General features: G+C 60.3%; 1 protein-coding gene across 1 annotated transcript in view; it reads right to left on the bottom strand.

The window, feature by feature from the left end:
- Positions 1 to 625: 625 nt before the first annotated feature.
- The window catches only part of PLXNA4 (plexin A4), a 405427-nt gene continuing 390972 nt past the window's right edge, over positions 626 to 15080 (bottom strand). The window contains exons 28-32 of the mRNA XM_036247334.1: positions 14557 to 14747; positions 13662 to 13831; positions 9274 to 9486; positions 2588 to 2738; positions 626 to 801 (exon numbers count right to left, since the gene is read on the bottom strand). Coding sequence (XP_036103227.1) covers positions 706 to 801; positions 2588 to 2738; positions 9274 to 9486; positions 13662 to 13831; positions 14557 to 14747 — 821 coding nt within the window. The 3' untranslated portion in view covers positions 626 to 705. The remainder of the gene's footprint in view (positions 802 to 2587; positions 2739 to 9273; positions 9487 to 13661; positions 13832 to 14556; positions 14748 to 15080) is intronic.

The raw sequence follows: 15080 nt of genomic DNA on the forward strand, positions 1-15080 counted from the left end.
CAGGCTGGAATACAGCTGCTATCCTTTCTCCGCCTGGCTTCCCACAGGCAGGGGGGAGACTTGGCAGGCAGGTCCCTGTGGGCATTTGGAAGAGCTCCAAGAAGACTGGACGGGAACAAGGAGGCTTCTGGATGCCAGCCCACCAACTGAGCCAGCTCACAGAGCACCTCCTGCCCCCAACTCTGGTCATATGCAGGAGGGGTGGTCCTTCTTCTCACAGTGCAGAGGGCTCGTACCACTGGCTGAGCCCTTGAAAACATGGGAAGGGAGAGCCAGGCGATGTCTTCCCAGCAAGATAACACTGAGCTCAGTGCCTCTTCTCTAGGCCAAGGTTCGGGCCAAAGTGGAAGGCGGTAGCAGGTAGAAACGTCCTCTATCCAGACCCCTCATTCACACACGTGCCCTGTTGCTGATGCGCGGGGTCGGCCGGAAATGAGCCCCCTCTGGAATCTGGTTGGGTGCCTCGCTGCGGGACAGGCCATCCTGGGCGAGCTGAGGGTTGGTGGCTGATTCGATTGTGTTGGCCGAGCAACTGCAAGAGAGGGGTCCGGGAGGAGGGAGGCAGAGAGGCAGAGAGGGAGAGAGACAGCGCTGCTCAGGGGATGCTGCTGGCGCAGGTGGGAACTTGCACTTGGTAAAGATGATCATCTAGACTGAGGCACGGCTTGGTGTGTCCCTCCCTCCAGGGGGGCTGGAGGACGGGTCTCAGCTGTCTAAGCTCATGAGGGTTATGACTTGTTCTAGTTTGTAGGCCAGTTTCTGCTTCCCACACTGGTCATCGTGGTCCAGAGGTCCGAGGATCTGGTGAAGGAGCAAGAACGGGAAGGTTACCGGTTTGTATGTATGTGTCTGTGTTCTTAGGGTGCACACAGGCGGCGGATGTGGTCAGAGGTGTGGGAGAACATGCACGAGAAGATGCACACGGAGTTGCTGGGTAAACAGTCAGCCTGAGTCACAGGGGTGGGAGTGGGGGGCCCTCGGGCATGGGGTACAAAGTGTGGGCACCTGTTTGTCAGTGAGCACAGGGTGTCAGCACACGTCAGCATGTCTGAATAATCATGTACATTCGACTGCCACGTAAGACAGCTTACTGTGGGCAGAAGACACCTGTGCAAAGACGTCCCACTCACCTGCAGGTTGGACCTCAGAGAGCCCCACACCGATGTGTCTCGGGGAATGTGACTTTGTGGATACTAAGAGATCACCCCCCCCCCAATAAAGGAAAACCTTAACTCATTTGGCTTCACTGTGTCTATTAAGAAAGAAACACCACTAGAAGCTTAATATATCTTAAGCCTTATTGGTCACTAACACCTAATGGGTGATGTCTGCCAAAGCCCTTCCGGAGCCCCGATGGCAGGCACAGGACAGCGACAGCAAGTGTCGGCTGCACGGGAAGAAGTTTGTGTTTGGATCTGACTCAGACTCGGGAGATGTGGGTTTGAGCGAGGGGTCCGCCACTTTCTCGTTGGGTGATCTGGAATGAAACATGTAACCTCTCAGAACCCTGTTTTGTTACCCACTCACTCGTCTGTGCAACGTGGGAACTACCAGCCCCCTCTGGGCTGCTCAGGCAACAAACGTGAGCGCCCTTCACACGATGCTCCAGGAGGGCGCCCAGCAAATGGGGGGGTCACTGGGGCCGGGGTCTGAGGGGAGCGGCTGGGGTGGGGAGGAGCAAAGGAGGAGGCCGTGGGCTTGAGGGGGGGCTCGCAGAGCTGTGGATTTCCTGCCCAGTCGATGTATTTTTAAGTGGGGAGACCACGACAGAGTTGCCAACGTCTCAGCTGGCCAAGACCCCCAGTTCTACATCGGCACCAGCCGTGGACGCGCACTGTTGAGGAGGAACTAACTGTTCTCTCCGAGACGAGTGTCGTATCACTGACATGATCCACACTGTCCTACCTCTGCGGTGCGGCACAGACAGGGCACACTGCGTCCTGGGCCAGCACTGGCCCGCAGGCGGGCATCAGGCTCCGCCCCACGGTGCCCGTGGCTGGCTCCCCCTCCCCTGGAGGGTCTCAGCGCTATGTGGGACCCCAAGCCCTGCGCCCTGCTGGGTGCCTTCCTGTCTTGGTGACCAGGCTGGCGGGAGGTAGAGCAGCCAGGGCAGAGAGAGGCAGTCATGCTGCTGCTCAGACACGAGAGCCTGGACCTGAGCCCACCGGTCTTCGCTAGCATGACCCAGAGAACTCCCACAAACACCTCTGCACGACCAGAAAGAAGGCGGTGTCTGCAACGGCAGTGACCTCAGGTGAGGTTTCCCAACCAGGGACACGCAAGTAGAAACAGGTCCCATCATACTCTGCTCTGTGTCTGCTCTCTCTGGGCCATACCGTACCATGCATGCACGGGGCCTGCCCACGGGGAGCTGCTTCTTTAAATAAAATTAGATCAATGAGAGAAATGGACAAAACAGAGGGAAGGGGGGAGAAATAGGGAAAAAGAAAGAAGCAGATACTGTGCGTCAGAGAACAGGGCTGGGGAATGTATGGAGCGGACGGTCTCCCGTGTCTGCAGCACCGCCCCAGCAGAGGCAGGGCGTCTGGGGTGGGTGCTCCTGGCCCCGCTGCGGGGCAGGGCTCACCTCCTCGCTGTACTTGCCCACGTAGGAGAAGATCTCCGAGAGCGCGCTCATGGTGTTGAACTCGTTCACGTGCATCCGGGACTGCTCGGCCAGGTACGCGTTCATGTCCTGGTCGCTGATGGCCGGCATCTTCCCGATGTCTGAATAGTACCTGCCAGGCGTGGGGGTGGGAAGGAGGGGTTGGAGCTGTGTCCATGGGGCAGGGGAGAGGAACACCGTGGCCCCTGTGTCTGGGGCCAGCGGTGGCTTGTGGGATCCCCTGGGGACCGCGGTGGGTACTCTCCCGTCTGGGCTGCTGGGTCCGCCCAGGGAGAGCCCTCTGCAGCGCTGATGCAGGAGGCACAGAGGGGAGGGATGTGGGGGGTGGACCAGCCACTGTCCCAGGGTGACAGGGTGGGGCCGGGTAAGGAGGGGAGGTTCTGCACCAGCTTTGCTCCCAGCTAGGTCCTGTCGGTCTCTCATGTCCCTCCTAACACCCTAGATGTCAGAGGTCCCCTCCACAGGCCCTAAAGGCTCTTCCAAGCAGTTGCTCCCCTGGATGTCCTCCCCTCCCTGGGGTTAAGCAGGAGGAGCTGGGGCGGCCGGGGGACAGGCTGGCAGAAGGCAATCAGTCACTGTCACTTGCAGCTGTGCACTGCTGTCAACTGGTTAATTAGATGCCAGCATTTACATTTTTAATTTCTGCAATTTGACATTTTATGCAGCAAACCCCAACTCTCCCGCCAGAGGGGATCTGTGCTGTTTCCTGATGAGGGGCCGAAGGGCCCCATGCCCCCCAGACAGCCACACCTGCCCTCTCCTCTGCACTCTGGATGTGAGCCCCACAAAAGGGACCGAGTGCCTGCCCAGGCAGGGAGGTGCTGGGGCAGGGAGACCCACCCAGGAGTCCCTGCAGGACCTTCGGTGCTGGCAGCAAGCCTGAGCACCTGAGACAGGAGGGCGGGGCTCAGTCACCCGGGCAGGGCTGGGGTGGGCGAGCCAGGCACCTGGGCAGTTTCAGGAGAGACACTCGTGCTCACCTGTGTAGGTGCAGGTGCAGTGACAGGCCTGCGAGTCCCAGAACTCAGTGCTCGATCAGACAACAGTAGGGCATTTCAGAGGCTCCGGTGCAGCCTCACCCTGGACCCCAGCCCTGTATCTCTCCTCCCTCCCTCCCTGCGCTGACCATGCGCCCATCGGCCTGGCCCCACCTCCACCTGCCCAGTGGTGCCCGGGAACTGGGTGAGCTGCTGGCACAGGCGGCATCGTGTGCTCCTGCAGCACCATGCTCAGGGCCTGCTGTGGGTGACAGTCTGATTTCCCACCAGCGCACCCGCGGGCCGGGCGGGGCGGCCACCCTGCTCTGAGCCCCAGCCGCCACGGCCTGGGGGTTTGTCTGGAAAATGAGGGAGGCCGCGGGAGGGGGATGGGATCTGTGCCCTCCCTCCGGAGGGGAGGGCTGGTCGGAGAGAGCCGTCCCTCAGGGCCCGTCACACAGACACTGGCCAACTGCCGTGTTGCACTGATTGCACTTTGGCGGGAGGTCTCGGCCGTGACATGCTGTCCAGACAGGCACAAGGACACGAGCTGAATGAAATGGCCTCAGAGGAGCCGGGGGCTCCGGCGAGGCCGTCCTGCCCAGTCTCATTTGGACTTCCATCCCTCACAACCTCCTTCCAGGGTGGGGTCCTCTGTTCCCGGGTCCCCCCTCAACTTCACAAGCCCTGGGACCCCAGTTCCTTGTCCTGCTTCATTCTGGTTCATCAGCTCCGTCTCAGGACGGCCCGCCCTCCCAGGCCTGCCACCCCCCAGGACATCCTCGGGGTCCCCAGGCTTGTGGGTAACTTGGCATCCCAGGTGTGGGGCTCCAGCTCAGACCCGGGTCCTCGCCGCTACTGGACCACTGTAAGTGCCAACGCGCCATTCGTCGCGGAGACCCAGGGGTTCAGCGGCGGCCCCTCCCGGGGAGATTCGGGTTACTGACCCCTCGTGGTTCTGTGCCCACGGAGCAAAGCGTTTGTCAGGAAAAGGGGCATGTTCTCAGGTCGCACTGGTGAAAGGAGGGACACACGACCTGAACTCGGGGCAGCACGGCCAGGCCAGAGGTCCCTCCAGACGCTCTGTCATCCCTGGACAGTCAGAGCCACTGACCAGGATGAAAACCCGGGTCCCCCTGACAGGGCACGACTGTCACCAGGAGCAAAGACGCCTGCTGTCTGTCACCTGCCTGTGCACCTTTCACAGGTAAGTGGATGGTTGTGTCGGGCTTTGTGCACACAGCCCCGGGCTCCCACAGCTGCCTTTTGGTCCCTGGGGTGTGCGAGCCCAGGTATGGACCCCGTCCCCGGGTAGACAGCAGGCGCCCACACTCTGTCCCTTTGCAGTGGCTTGTAGCACACTCACAGCCCGGTCCGATTGTCCGAAGAGAGTATTGAGAAGGTGTGTCTGTGTGAGGAGGACTGGGGAGGGAGGGGCTATAACCTTGTGGGAGGGGGTGACAGCCCTGCCTGGCCCCGCTTTGCATGTTCGCTCCAACCTGCGGTCAAGTCCTCACTGAGCAGCCTCGTGTCCCCTCTGCTGCCTATGTGTGGAGGGGGCTGGGCCCGGGCATCCGCGAGTGGACCAACCACACGGCCTGAGCCGTGGACAGCATGACACCCTGGATGAGCGTGGGGCACGTGGGCCTTCTGTCCTGTCCTCTCATTCGGCCCTGCCTGGTGCCAAGTGTGCCCATCCTGCCTTGACCTCTCCCTGCTCCCCTCTTGGACAGAACCCCACCCTCTTGACAGCACCCTTGAACCCGAGAGCGAGCCACCCTGGCATCTCTCCGCGGCCGGCACACCTGCTTCCTCAGCCCCTGCCCACGGCCTTTGTGCCAGGCTCCGCCTCCAGGAGCCACACTGATGTGAAGACACTGGGCTCCGCTGACGGACTTCAAACACGTGTCCCGTGAGCTGGCTGTGCGGGGGGACAGGGACGGTCAGCCTGGCCCGGCGCTCGCTCCTATGGGATCTGAGTGCACGTGAGCCCTTCTTCAGAACACAAGGGTGTCCTGACAGGCCCCAGGGTGGCCTGGGCTGGCCGGAGCCCAGCCTCCTGAGGAGGTGCAGACCCAGCCATTGGCCTTGCCCAGCTTCCTCAGTGCATGGGCTCATAGCAGGTGGATGCCCGCACCGGGCGGTTCTGAAACCGGTCCTCGGGGAGCTGCGCTGGGGGAAGGGCCCCAGAGAGCTGGTCTGCAGGCTCCGCATCGGTGGGCTCCCTGGGCTGGCCTGGTGGGTGACGGGGGTGTCTCATCCCTGCCCCTGGGATCAGGAAGGTGGTCTGCAAGTCCTGAACTCTCAGAGAAGACCAGCGTTGTCACCCCTTTGAACACCTCAAAGACAAAGATCAGACGTGAAAAGCACCGGAGGCTGATGCTCTGAGGTCCCCGGATACTTGCCTTTCAAGGCCCTGCACAAACGTGTCTCCCTCTGTGAACCCCACTCCCCAGTGCCCGGCCCGGCTGTGTGTCCTTCACCCTGAGAGCCACAGGGAAGGAGCAAGTCTAATCGGCCCCGAGTGCCCCACGCACCCATGACGGAAACCACGCGTGTCTGACCCTGGGATTAATGAACCAGTTCATGAATGTCCACACTTTGCCTCCAGTGCTGCTCCCAGGGCGGACGGTCACCGCTGTACGTTTTGAACAGCTGGTTTCCTTAGGAGGCATATTTAAATATTTAAAGTGCTTCACCTTTCTCGTGCGGTGACACATGTGATCGATGGCATGCACATGTGTGACACGCCCCAGTCCAACCCCCAGGGAGCCGACTGCGACTCCACGGCTCATTCCTGCACGGAAGGCCCGTGGCTGAGAGGCTGCTGTGGCCGGGGGGGCAGCCTCGAAGCTCCTCCGGTTTAAAACATGGACCTTTACTGCTGTCGGCACTGAGACAGAAACGACCCTGATGGCGACGCGCGTCCATGGTGGCAGCATGTGGAGCTCTGCTCTGCAGGGTGATGGGAGCGGCTGACGCTCTGGACGTGGCCGGGAGCAAAGCCTAGTGCTTGCACGAGGCAGCGAAGACCGGGGTCTGCAGCGGGACCACCGGGCAGCAGCACGGCGAGGTGTTTGGAGGCAGAAACCGGTGGGAGAACGAGACAGAGGGTGGGCGATGCATCCCCCCGGGAGAGACACGCCAGCACAGGGGGCAGAATCGTCGAGGCTGCTCAACCAGCAGCGGCGCGGCCTCCTGCGTCCTACCCCTTTGCAGAGAGGGCCAGCCTGCTTCTCAGCTGCGAGGGGCCGAAGCCTCGCCAGGCGTGTGTGGGCGCCGCGGGTGACCGAGCCTGAGCCCTGTGCGGGCTGTCTGCGCCCTCACCACGGCCCTCACCGCAGCCGGGCGGCGCATGCAGAGGTGGAGAACCAGGGCCGCAGAAGGAGGGCGCTCTGCCATTGATCTTCCACCTGGAGGCTGCCAGCGCCCCTGGAAGGCTGAGGTGGGGACCAGGCTTGCAGTGGGTCCCCTGTGAGTGCTGCTGGGGACTTTCGGAGGCTGGTGCCCTGGGCAGCGAGGGCAGGACTGATCCATCTGCCACCAAGTGAGAAGCACTCTGAGCTGGGTCTCCGGGCCTGTCGCTGTGGCTTCCCCAGCCCTCCACTTGGAACCCTCCTCCCAGAATGACAGGAGAAGGGACTTGGGACCTCAAGCAAGAGAAGAATGACTTTCCTGAGAGTGCCACTGGTTGCTAGGAAACCAGTGGGATGAGGAGTGGAAACCATCAAACCACTCCTAAAATAACCACGTGGGCTGGGGTTACCTGGGACCCGTAGCCGCTGCGTGGCCCAAATCTCATTTAGCGCCAAGTGAAAGGGGGCCCATCGGCCGGTGCGAGTGTTACCCTGACCTCCGCCGACCGGCCGCGTTCCGGGCAGTGTCCTCCATGCAGATGCTTCACAAACACTCCCAGCCCTCCACGTCCCTGCTACCTCCCTCCCCACCGGAGGCCTTACCACGGGCCTTGCATGGGGCAGGGATGACCAAGGACCCTGTACTGCCTCTCTCCCCCTGCAGCAAGCCGGCTGACCACACAGGAGGCCTGCTCCTGGCTGCTGTCAGCAGCGCGAGCACCATCTATGCAGAGGGAGCTAAGAGCCTCTCTTGGCAACTCAGACATAATCAGATCCAAGAACAAAAGAGTCCACTCTCTCTCTGACAGCTGAGGCTGCGTGCCCACCGCAGACACTGGCAGGAAGGGGCAGGGAGGGCATCAGAGAGCAGAGGGGACAGGAAAGAAGTCAGCCCTTTAGGAGAACCGCTGCTGAGGTGGCCAGCACCCACCCCCCACTTATTTCCTCTGAACCAGGGAAGGCAGTGCCCGAGTATGAAGATGTCTCTGCCACAGGCGCAACGGTACTTGTCTGGTCGCCAAGTCAGGAGCGATTTCTGGTCTTTCTTACTCTTCCTACCGGCACCCAGTCTGAGCTCCCACCCAGGTTCCTCTCTCGGAGCTGCCGAGAGAAGGAGAGAGGGACTCTCAAACCAGGACTGAGGTGTCGGTTGTCGGGTGCTTCAGGACGTGCACGTGCCCAGCAAACCGTGCAGCCAGGCGTGGGCACCTCCTCTGGTAGGAAGGGCACCTCCCCGTGCACAAGGGACACGCAGCGGCTGGCAGAGGCCCTGCCTAAAAGAATCATACACAGTAGAGAAGAGATTTGGGAGTCGGCTGAGTTTGGGGCTCACTTCACCTTGGCCACTTACGTCATCCTGGGCTGACTACTTAGCTATTCTGTAGGTATATCTCTTTACCTACACGGGCACAAAATGAGGTTATAAATCCTGACCTCTTATATTCCAGGGCTACTGTCATGAATAAGTAAATGAAGGGTCATCTGGCTCAGATGCTTGGCATAGGAAGCTGGTGCGCCCCAGACAAACCATAAATGCTATTTACCGGGAGGTAGCTTCGCCCCCAGACAGCCCGGCTCTTATAGGTGGACTGAGACAGTGATCAGATCGGGGCCACCACGGCTGAGGACACGCTGCAAGGCCAGCGCATCAAGAGCTCAGGGTGTGTGAGTCAGGGACTGGGAAGCCGTTCAGTGACAATGACACCCCCAGGGCACCAGGAGGGACTGTCAGACGGACAGGGGCAGATGGGAGGAGGCCTCCAGCCTTGTGTGGCAACATGTTATTGGGTCCCTAGAAGTCTTTTTAATTTTCTTTATTATTAATTTTTTTGGTGGGGATTAGAGCAGGGGACTGTATTTCCTTCCTGCCTAGAAGGTATTTCAGCCACTAAGGTCCGGGCCTTCCATGCAGGGAAGCAGAACCCGGGGCAACTTCCAGCCACGCCTCTCAGTTCTTGCTTGGCTGGAAATACAGGGTTGGGGTTGGGGGTGCTGCAATTGCAGGACCGGGCTTTTTTGTTTTGTTATTGATTTTAGAGAGCGAGGAAGGGAGAGATAGAAACATTGATGAGAGAGAACATTGATTGCTGCCTCCTGCACAATGGGGATCGGGCCCACAACCTGGGCATGTGCCCTGACCGGGAATCGAACCAGTGGCCTCTTGGTGCCTGGGTCAATGCTCAACCACTGAGCCACACTGGCCGGGCAGGATCAGACTCTTTGGATGACGCTGTCTGTAAGCCCCGCCCACTGTGGAGGGGAGGAGGACCCCAGCCAGGGGCAGTGCCAGCTGGCGCCCTGGTCCAGCACTCACCTCTCCACCCAGTTCTTGTAGCTGGGGATGTCCTTGGCATAGAGCAGCTTGTTGGAGGGCGAGTCCTTGCCCAGCCGGTGCTCCGACGTGGAGCAGGAGTCCATGAAGGTCTGGGCCACCACGGACAGGCAGGCGTCGGTGATGCTGTTCTTGTGGATGTCGAACACAAACTGGGGGTTCTTGATCATGTTGACCCAGAAGCGCAGGGGCAGGCTGTGTGGAGGGAAGAGGCGGACAGTCAGGGAAGACGGGGTGAGGGGCTGCAGCTCGGTCTGGAGAGTTCTCTGCAGAAAGAGAAGAGGCTGGGGACCCACAGTTTTGTTTTGTTTTGTTTTTTATCTTCACCCGAGGACAGTTTTGCATTTATGTTCAGACAGAGAGGGTGGGAGAGAGGGAGGAAGAGAGAGAGAGAAACATCGATGTGAGAGAGACACATTGGCTGGTTGCCACCCACACGACTCCAACTGGGGCCAGGGACAAACTGCAACTGAGGTACATGCCCTTAGTGGGAACCGAACCTGGGTCTCTCTGGTCTGCGGGCCGACGCTCTAACCACTGAGCGAACCGGCCAGGGCGGAACCCACAGTTCTTAAGGGCCATCTATGCCGCCAATTTGCCTTCCAGGAAACAGGCCCAGCAAGGCTGTAGCCCACCAGAGAAACAACAGAGAGAGATGCCCAGCCGGGACTGCGTGGCTCAGTGTCCCCTCAGAGCACAGATCAGGGGAGCCATGGGGGGTGCTAGGAAGTGGCAGTTTCGACCCTGTTCCACTGTCTGCCCCCTACGCTGATACACGGCACGTCCGGTTGGCAACCCTTACAGAACAGCCTGGAATCTAGGCTTTGCTTCTTATTCTCTGCCATCCACTGTAGGTCCGAGAAGAAGTCCCTCCCTCTCCCCTGCCTGGGGACATGGGCGTGTTCCTACAGTGCGAGGCACTGGACTGGAACCGTCTAGCGGCAGCTCACCGGCTTCTCATCGCCAACCTGACACGCTGAGCAAACCCGCCTCAGGCCCCTCGTCTGCCCCACCCCGTCTCCCAGTTGGCACCTACTATGCCAGGAGCTGTGCTAGCAACAGGGCTGCAGTGTGAATAAGACAGCCTGCCCTCCCGAAGCCTGCGTCCTGGTGGGTTCCTGGGGAAGGCAGACATGCGGTCAGGCATGTGCTCTGAGAACTGCCCGTGCTCGGACCGAAGGAGGTGCGTGTCCATCCCGGGACATGGCGGTATGATCACGTCTACCCGAGGGAAGCACCTGGAACGTCTTCACAGAGGGGATGGCACTTGACGCCTTGAGTTTTACAGTGCACAGGTGTTGCTGAGCTGGATGAGACCTGGGACAAGGTGTGGGGGGAACAAGGTGCTGCTGGGAGGGGGACTCAGCTACACAAAGGCAAAGAGGCCCCGGCTGGTTGGCCTCAGTGGTTAGAGCATCGGCCGCAGATCGAGGGTCTCTGGTTTGATTCCCGGTCAAGGGTATGTACCTGGGTTGCAGGTTCGATCCCCAGCCCCAGTCAAGGTCATGCAAGAGGCAACCAATAGATGTGTCTCTCTCACATGGATGTTTCTCTCTCTCTCTCTTCCTCCTTCTCTTCCTCCCTCCCCTCTCTCCCTTCTTTCCACTCTATCTAAAAAACCATGGAAAAATATCCTCAGGCGAGAATTAAGAAACAAACAAACATTAAAAAACGAAAACAAAGGCAAAGAGGAGAAAACCCGGGCATGGTGGTCTGGTAACTGTCCGGCAGGCTCTGTTACTAGAAAAGGTCCCAGGGCACGGGGACCACCTGCCCACCTGCCTCCGGGCTGTCCTCTGCTGGCTCTGACTCCGCGGCCTCCGTCTGGCCGCTGAGATGCGAGGAGGAAGCACGTTGGCCCTGAGCAAGGGGTCTCGATTTCCCTCCCTCTGCCCTGCCTCCTTGCCTCCTGCCACTCGCTGAGGTTGTATGGCTGTTTCGGCTGCTGTCCTCACCAGGGGTAATGTGTCCCTGTGTTTGGCTTGCCTGTTAGAACGTAACCTCTTTAAATTATATGATTTCGATGCGGCGGGTACATTGTTTCTGTCGGTGCCGTGTCTCCCAGCAGACAGCACGTACCGACAGCACATGCTGCAAACACAGGCGGCCTCACACTCGAGACTGCCCGTCATCAGTAGCATTCAGGTGTGTGGCCAGGGCACGGGCCGGCAGCCCTGGGCTCTGACGGTGTCAGGTGGCACCGGCTTCGTCCTGGGAGATTCAGATAGGAACTAAAGGGACAGCACAGAGAGCCATGACATGGCGTGGAAGTCGGGGTCACAGCCGCTGCCAAGGGGAGCCCTGGATGCGGGCCTCCCGGCTGCCCAGCCAACACACCTCCCTGTCTGCAGAAGTGCCACTCTGGGGGCCCCTGTTTGCTGCACGGCTGCTTCTCCCCGACACTCCCCTCCTCTAGCCTGTTGTGCTGACGGGCAAATCAAACCAGGAGCCAGGGCGCCACACCGAGTCTGCTGCCTAATGAAATATTACCATATTATTAACGTTCGCCGTGGCGCTAATTTCTGGCTGATTGCAGCCACTCAGGCTAAATGAGCAGGAGGTTTATTTAAAAGAGAGAAGGTAGGGAAGGTGGAGGGAGGCGGCGGGGAGAGGGTGAGTTACAACTTTGGCCAGGAATAAAGAAACAATCTCTTTTCAATCAGGGACAAGGAACTCTAAGTCAGTATGCAGATCTCATAATTCCCAGACTGCTTCTCACCCGGGCCAGCAATGATGAGGGTCAGGGGGGTGTCCTTTGGTGAAAGTCCACGCCCCACTTCCCTTCACGGGGACCGGAGTTCTCTGTGAACTGAGTGCTGTGTACGTGGCTCGCCCCCTCCCTGAGGACATTATGACATCGAAGGCGGCCTCACGCCGCAGGAGGTATGGGCCGAAACAGTTTAGCTACTACTCCAGTGGTCCACCCATAACGGGTTAGCAGGGCCGGTGGGGGTGTGTTGAGAACACCAGCTCTCCCCAGCTGGACCGAGATGTCTGGACAGAGCAGCCCTTGTATCCTGAACGCTGCTGGCACTCACACGGGAGTTAGCGGGAAGACTCCCCGGCAGAGAGGAGCACGCTCGGTAGGTGGGGACGCGCCCTCGGAACAGCTCTGCCGCCATGGCTAACACAGCCTCACCTAGAGGCAGGCAGGTCGGTTGGCCGGCTTTGGGCCGGCGGTCCGTGTCCCTGGCTGTGCCCGAGTGCCAGGCCAGACCAGCCGGGCAGGACTTTCAGAGCCGCGAACAGCCTTCAGGTGTAGCCACACTGCCTGAGGAGTCCAGGTGCTGTCTTATTCCAGAGGCTGGGCGCAGCCCATGAGGGAAGCCCCCTCCCCGAGAATCGTGGGACTCAGCCCCGCCCCCAAGTTCTGTGGCCCAGACCTGCTCCCGCTGACTGTCCAGTTCCAGGAGAGACTGCGCTTTCCTCGGGTCAGGAGGGGAGGAGGCTGACTTCTGCCCTCACCTGTGCCTGGTGTGGGGCTCCGGGCGGGATGTCGGGGGGCCTGGCTGTGCCCCAGCGCCATGCCAGCCCTCGCGGTTGGCAGGTGCAGGGCAGCAGGCTTGTGCCGCCTTGGAAGAATATTCTGGGGAAGAACAGCCTGGGACAGGAACCATTTAAAAGCTATGGGAGGCCCTTCTGAGAGCGACGGGATGACGTGTACGTGAGCGCTCTATGCTGGGGCCGCGTGGAACTCTCAGGGAGGGGCCGTCCTGGCCCCCCCGACACACACCTTCATCTATGTTTCCCAGTCCTAGCTCTGTGCACAGTTCCTGCCCAGCGCTGAGCACTGATGCCTGATCTCGCCGTCTCGCCCGGAGCAGGTCCCTCACCAACAGGGGAAGGATGCGCTGTGCTAGTGGGGAGAGACCACAGCAGACACCCCGAGTGCTGATGGGAGTCCTGCTTCTCAAAGGCAGACAGAGTGGCATGGGAAGCTCTCTTGCTCAAAGGGAGTTTGGAATTGAATAGATCAGAGATGCCCTTCAAAACGCCCCTCTGTAATTCAGGTGCTCACAGGCCTTTGTCCACACTGCTGCCTTCCTGGCTCTTACCGGCAGCTCCACCCACCGAGGGTGGCGGCCTGGCCTGGGGTCTCTGTACCCTCCTGCCCACACAACGGCAGGAGGGTCCCGGGCGGGAGGGCGACCTGGCTGCGGCATTTGGCAGGTTCTGGTTTGCTCACTTAGCTGGTGAGATACATGTTGGTAAGTGGTTGCCTGACTGCTAGGCAGAAGGACGCCTTGGCCCGTCAGAGGGAGCACGGAGCAGGAGGGGGGGTGGGCCCAGAGAGAGCCTGCGCGTCTGGAGAAGGTGGCCACGGCCCGCCCTTCTCACCTCGCCGGAGGCCGGCCACCCTGGCCACTCACCAGTTGCTTTTCCAGGTGTGGCGGACGTGCGGGTCGTGGATGCCATGCTTGTCAGCCTGCTCATCCAGGAAGTCGAACATGTACTTGATGGCCAAGGGCAGGGCCGAGCCGCGGTGCGCTGTGCTGAAGATGGTCTCAAAGAGGTCGTCCACGAACTTCTGCAGCGTGCCCTGGGGAGGCGGCACAGGTTCGCACAGCTGGCCGGGGGCTGCTGCGAGGGTTGCAGGATCTGCCGCAGACCGGCCAGGAAGGGCGGCGGAGCTGGGCCAGCTCCGGTGAAATCGGGTGAGCCCGTGTCTCCATCTCCCCACCCCCCTCGTCTGCCTCCCACAGCTTCCCTGGGCACGAGGGACAGAGCTGCCCACCGACGGCTGGGCCTAGGGAGCCTTCCCCTGCCAACGATTCACTTTGGGCTGACACCCTTTGGCTGTGTTATTTTAGCACTTTTCACAAATGCTAATGAACAACTCACTGGGTCAGAGCAGACAGACACAATCTGCCGGATTTGTTTGGGCTTTATGCACCGGCTCACGAAAGCACCCCTTCCGCTCCGCGCTGAGCCGGTGCCTGGACCGGCCCCGAGGGAGCCCCACTTTCCATCACTGGAGATGGTACAGGGCACTCAGAGAGCAGCCTTTTCAGAAGGACGGGGATGGACGGGGACGGACGAGGCTAGTGAGCATCTCCGGGTTTGAGAAAGAGCAGGAAGGACACGCTCCGGACATCTGGCTGGGGTTGGCCAGGACGGCGGGTTGAGAAGGGCTCAGGTTCTGCGCTGCCATGACTGGATAACACAGGGCACTAGCACAAGTGCCAGGTCTTTACAGCTCGGGCATCTCTGGGGTGTGGTCAAGTCCCCTTCCGTACCCATGTGCCCCCCGTCTGAAGTCCATACCTTGGTGGCCAGGAGTCGTGTCAGATAGATTTCAGACACCATCTTGCTCCCTCGGTCACCTTCCTTCTGGTCCCCGTGCTCGTGGTTCTTCACCAGGTGCCACATCTTGACCCCGCTCTCCAGGTCGGGGGTGATCATGGGCGTGCGCGAGCGGAGGCTGTCGGGGCTGCCCGTGTACCGGATCATGTTTTCTGCCAAGGCAATGGCCACGCGTGTGAGCCACTCTGCCTTCCTCCCTCAAGCACACCCGCCCCACCCAAGGCCAGCCACGTCCCATCCTTCCTGCCGGTTCCTGCCGCGGGCACCCTGCTGCGGTTCAGTCCATTCCCCGGAACTGGGGGGCCCTTCCCGCCACCTCCGGGAAACCTGGGCTACCTCACCCACTCCGCTTCCCCTCCCCCTGCACCTGCGTCTCGCCAGCCCTTAATGATTCAATTTGTAAAAATACAAGCTTATCCTCTTTTACACTCTTCCTTGTAAGAAATCTCGAGTCATGTCTCAGGATGTGTTCTTTGTAGCCAATT

Source organism: Molossus molossus, unplaced genomic scaffold (assembly GCF_014108415.1).
Source record: "Molossus molossus isolate mMolMol1 unplaced genomic scaffold, mMolMol1.p scaffold_m16_p_7, whole genome shotgun sequence".
Classification (NCBI taxonomy): domain Eukaryota; kingdom Metazoa; phylum Chordata; class Mammalia; order Chiroptera; family Molossidae; genus Molossus; species Molossus molossus.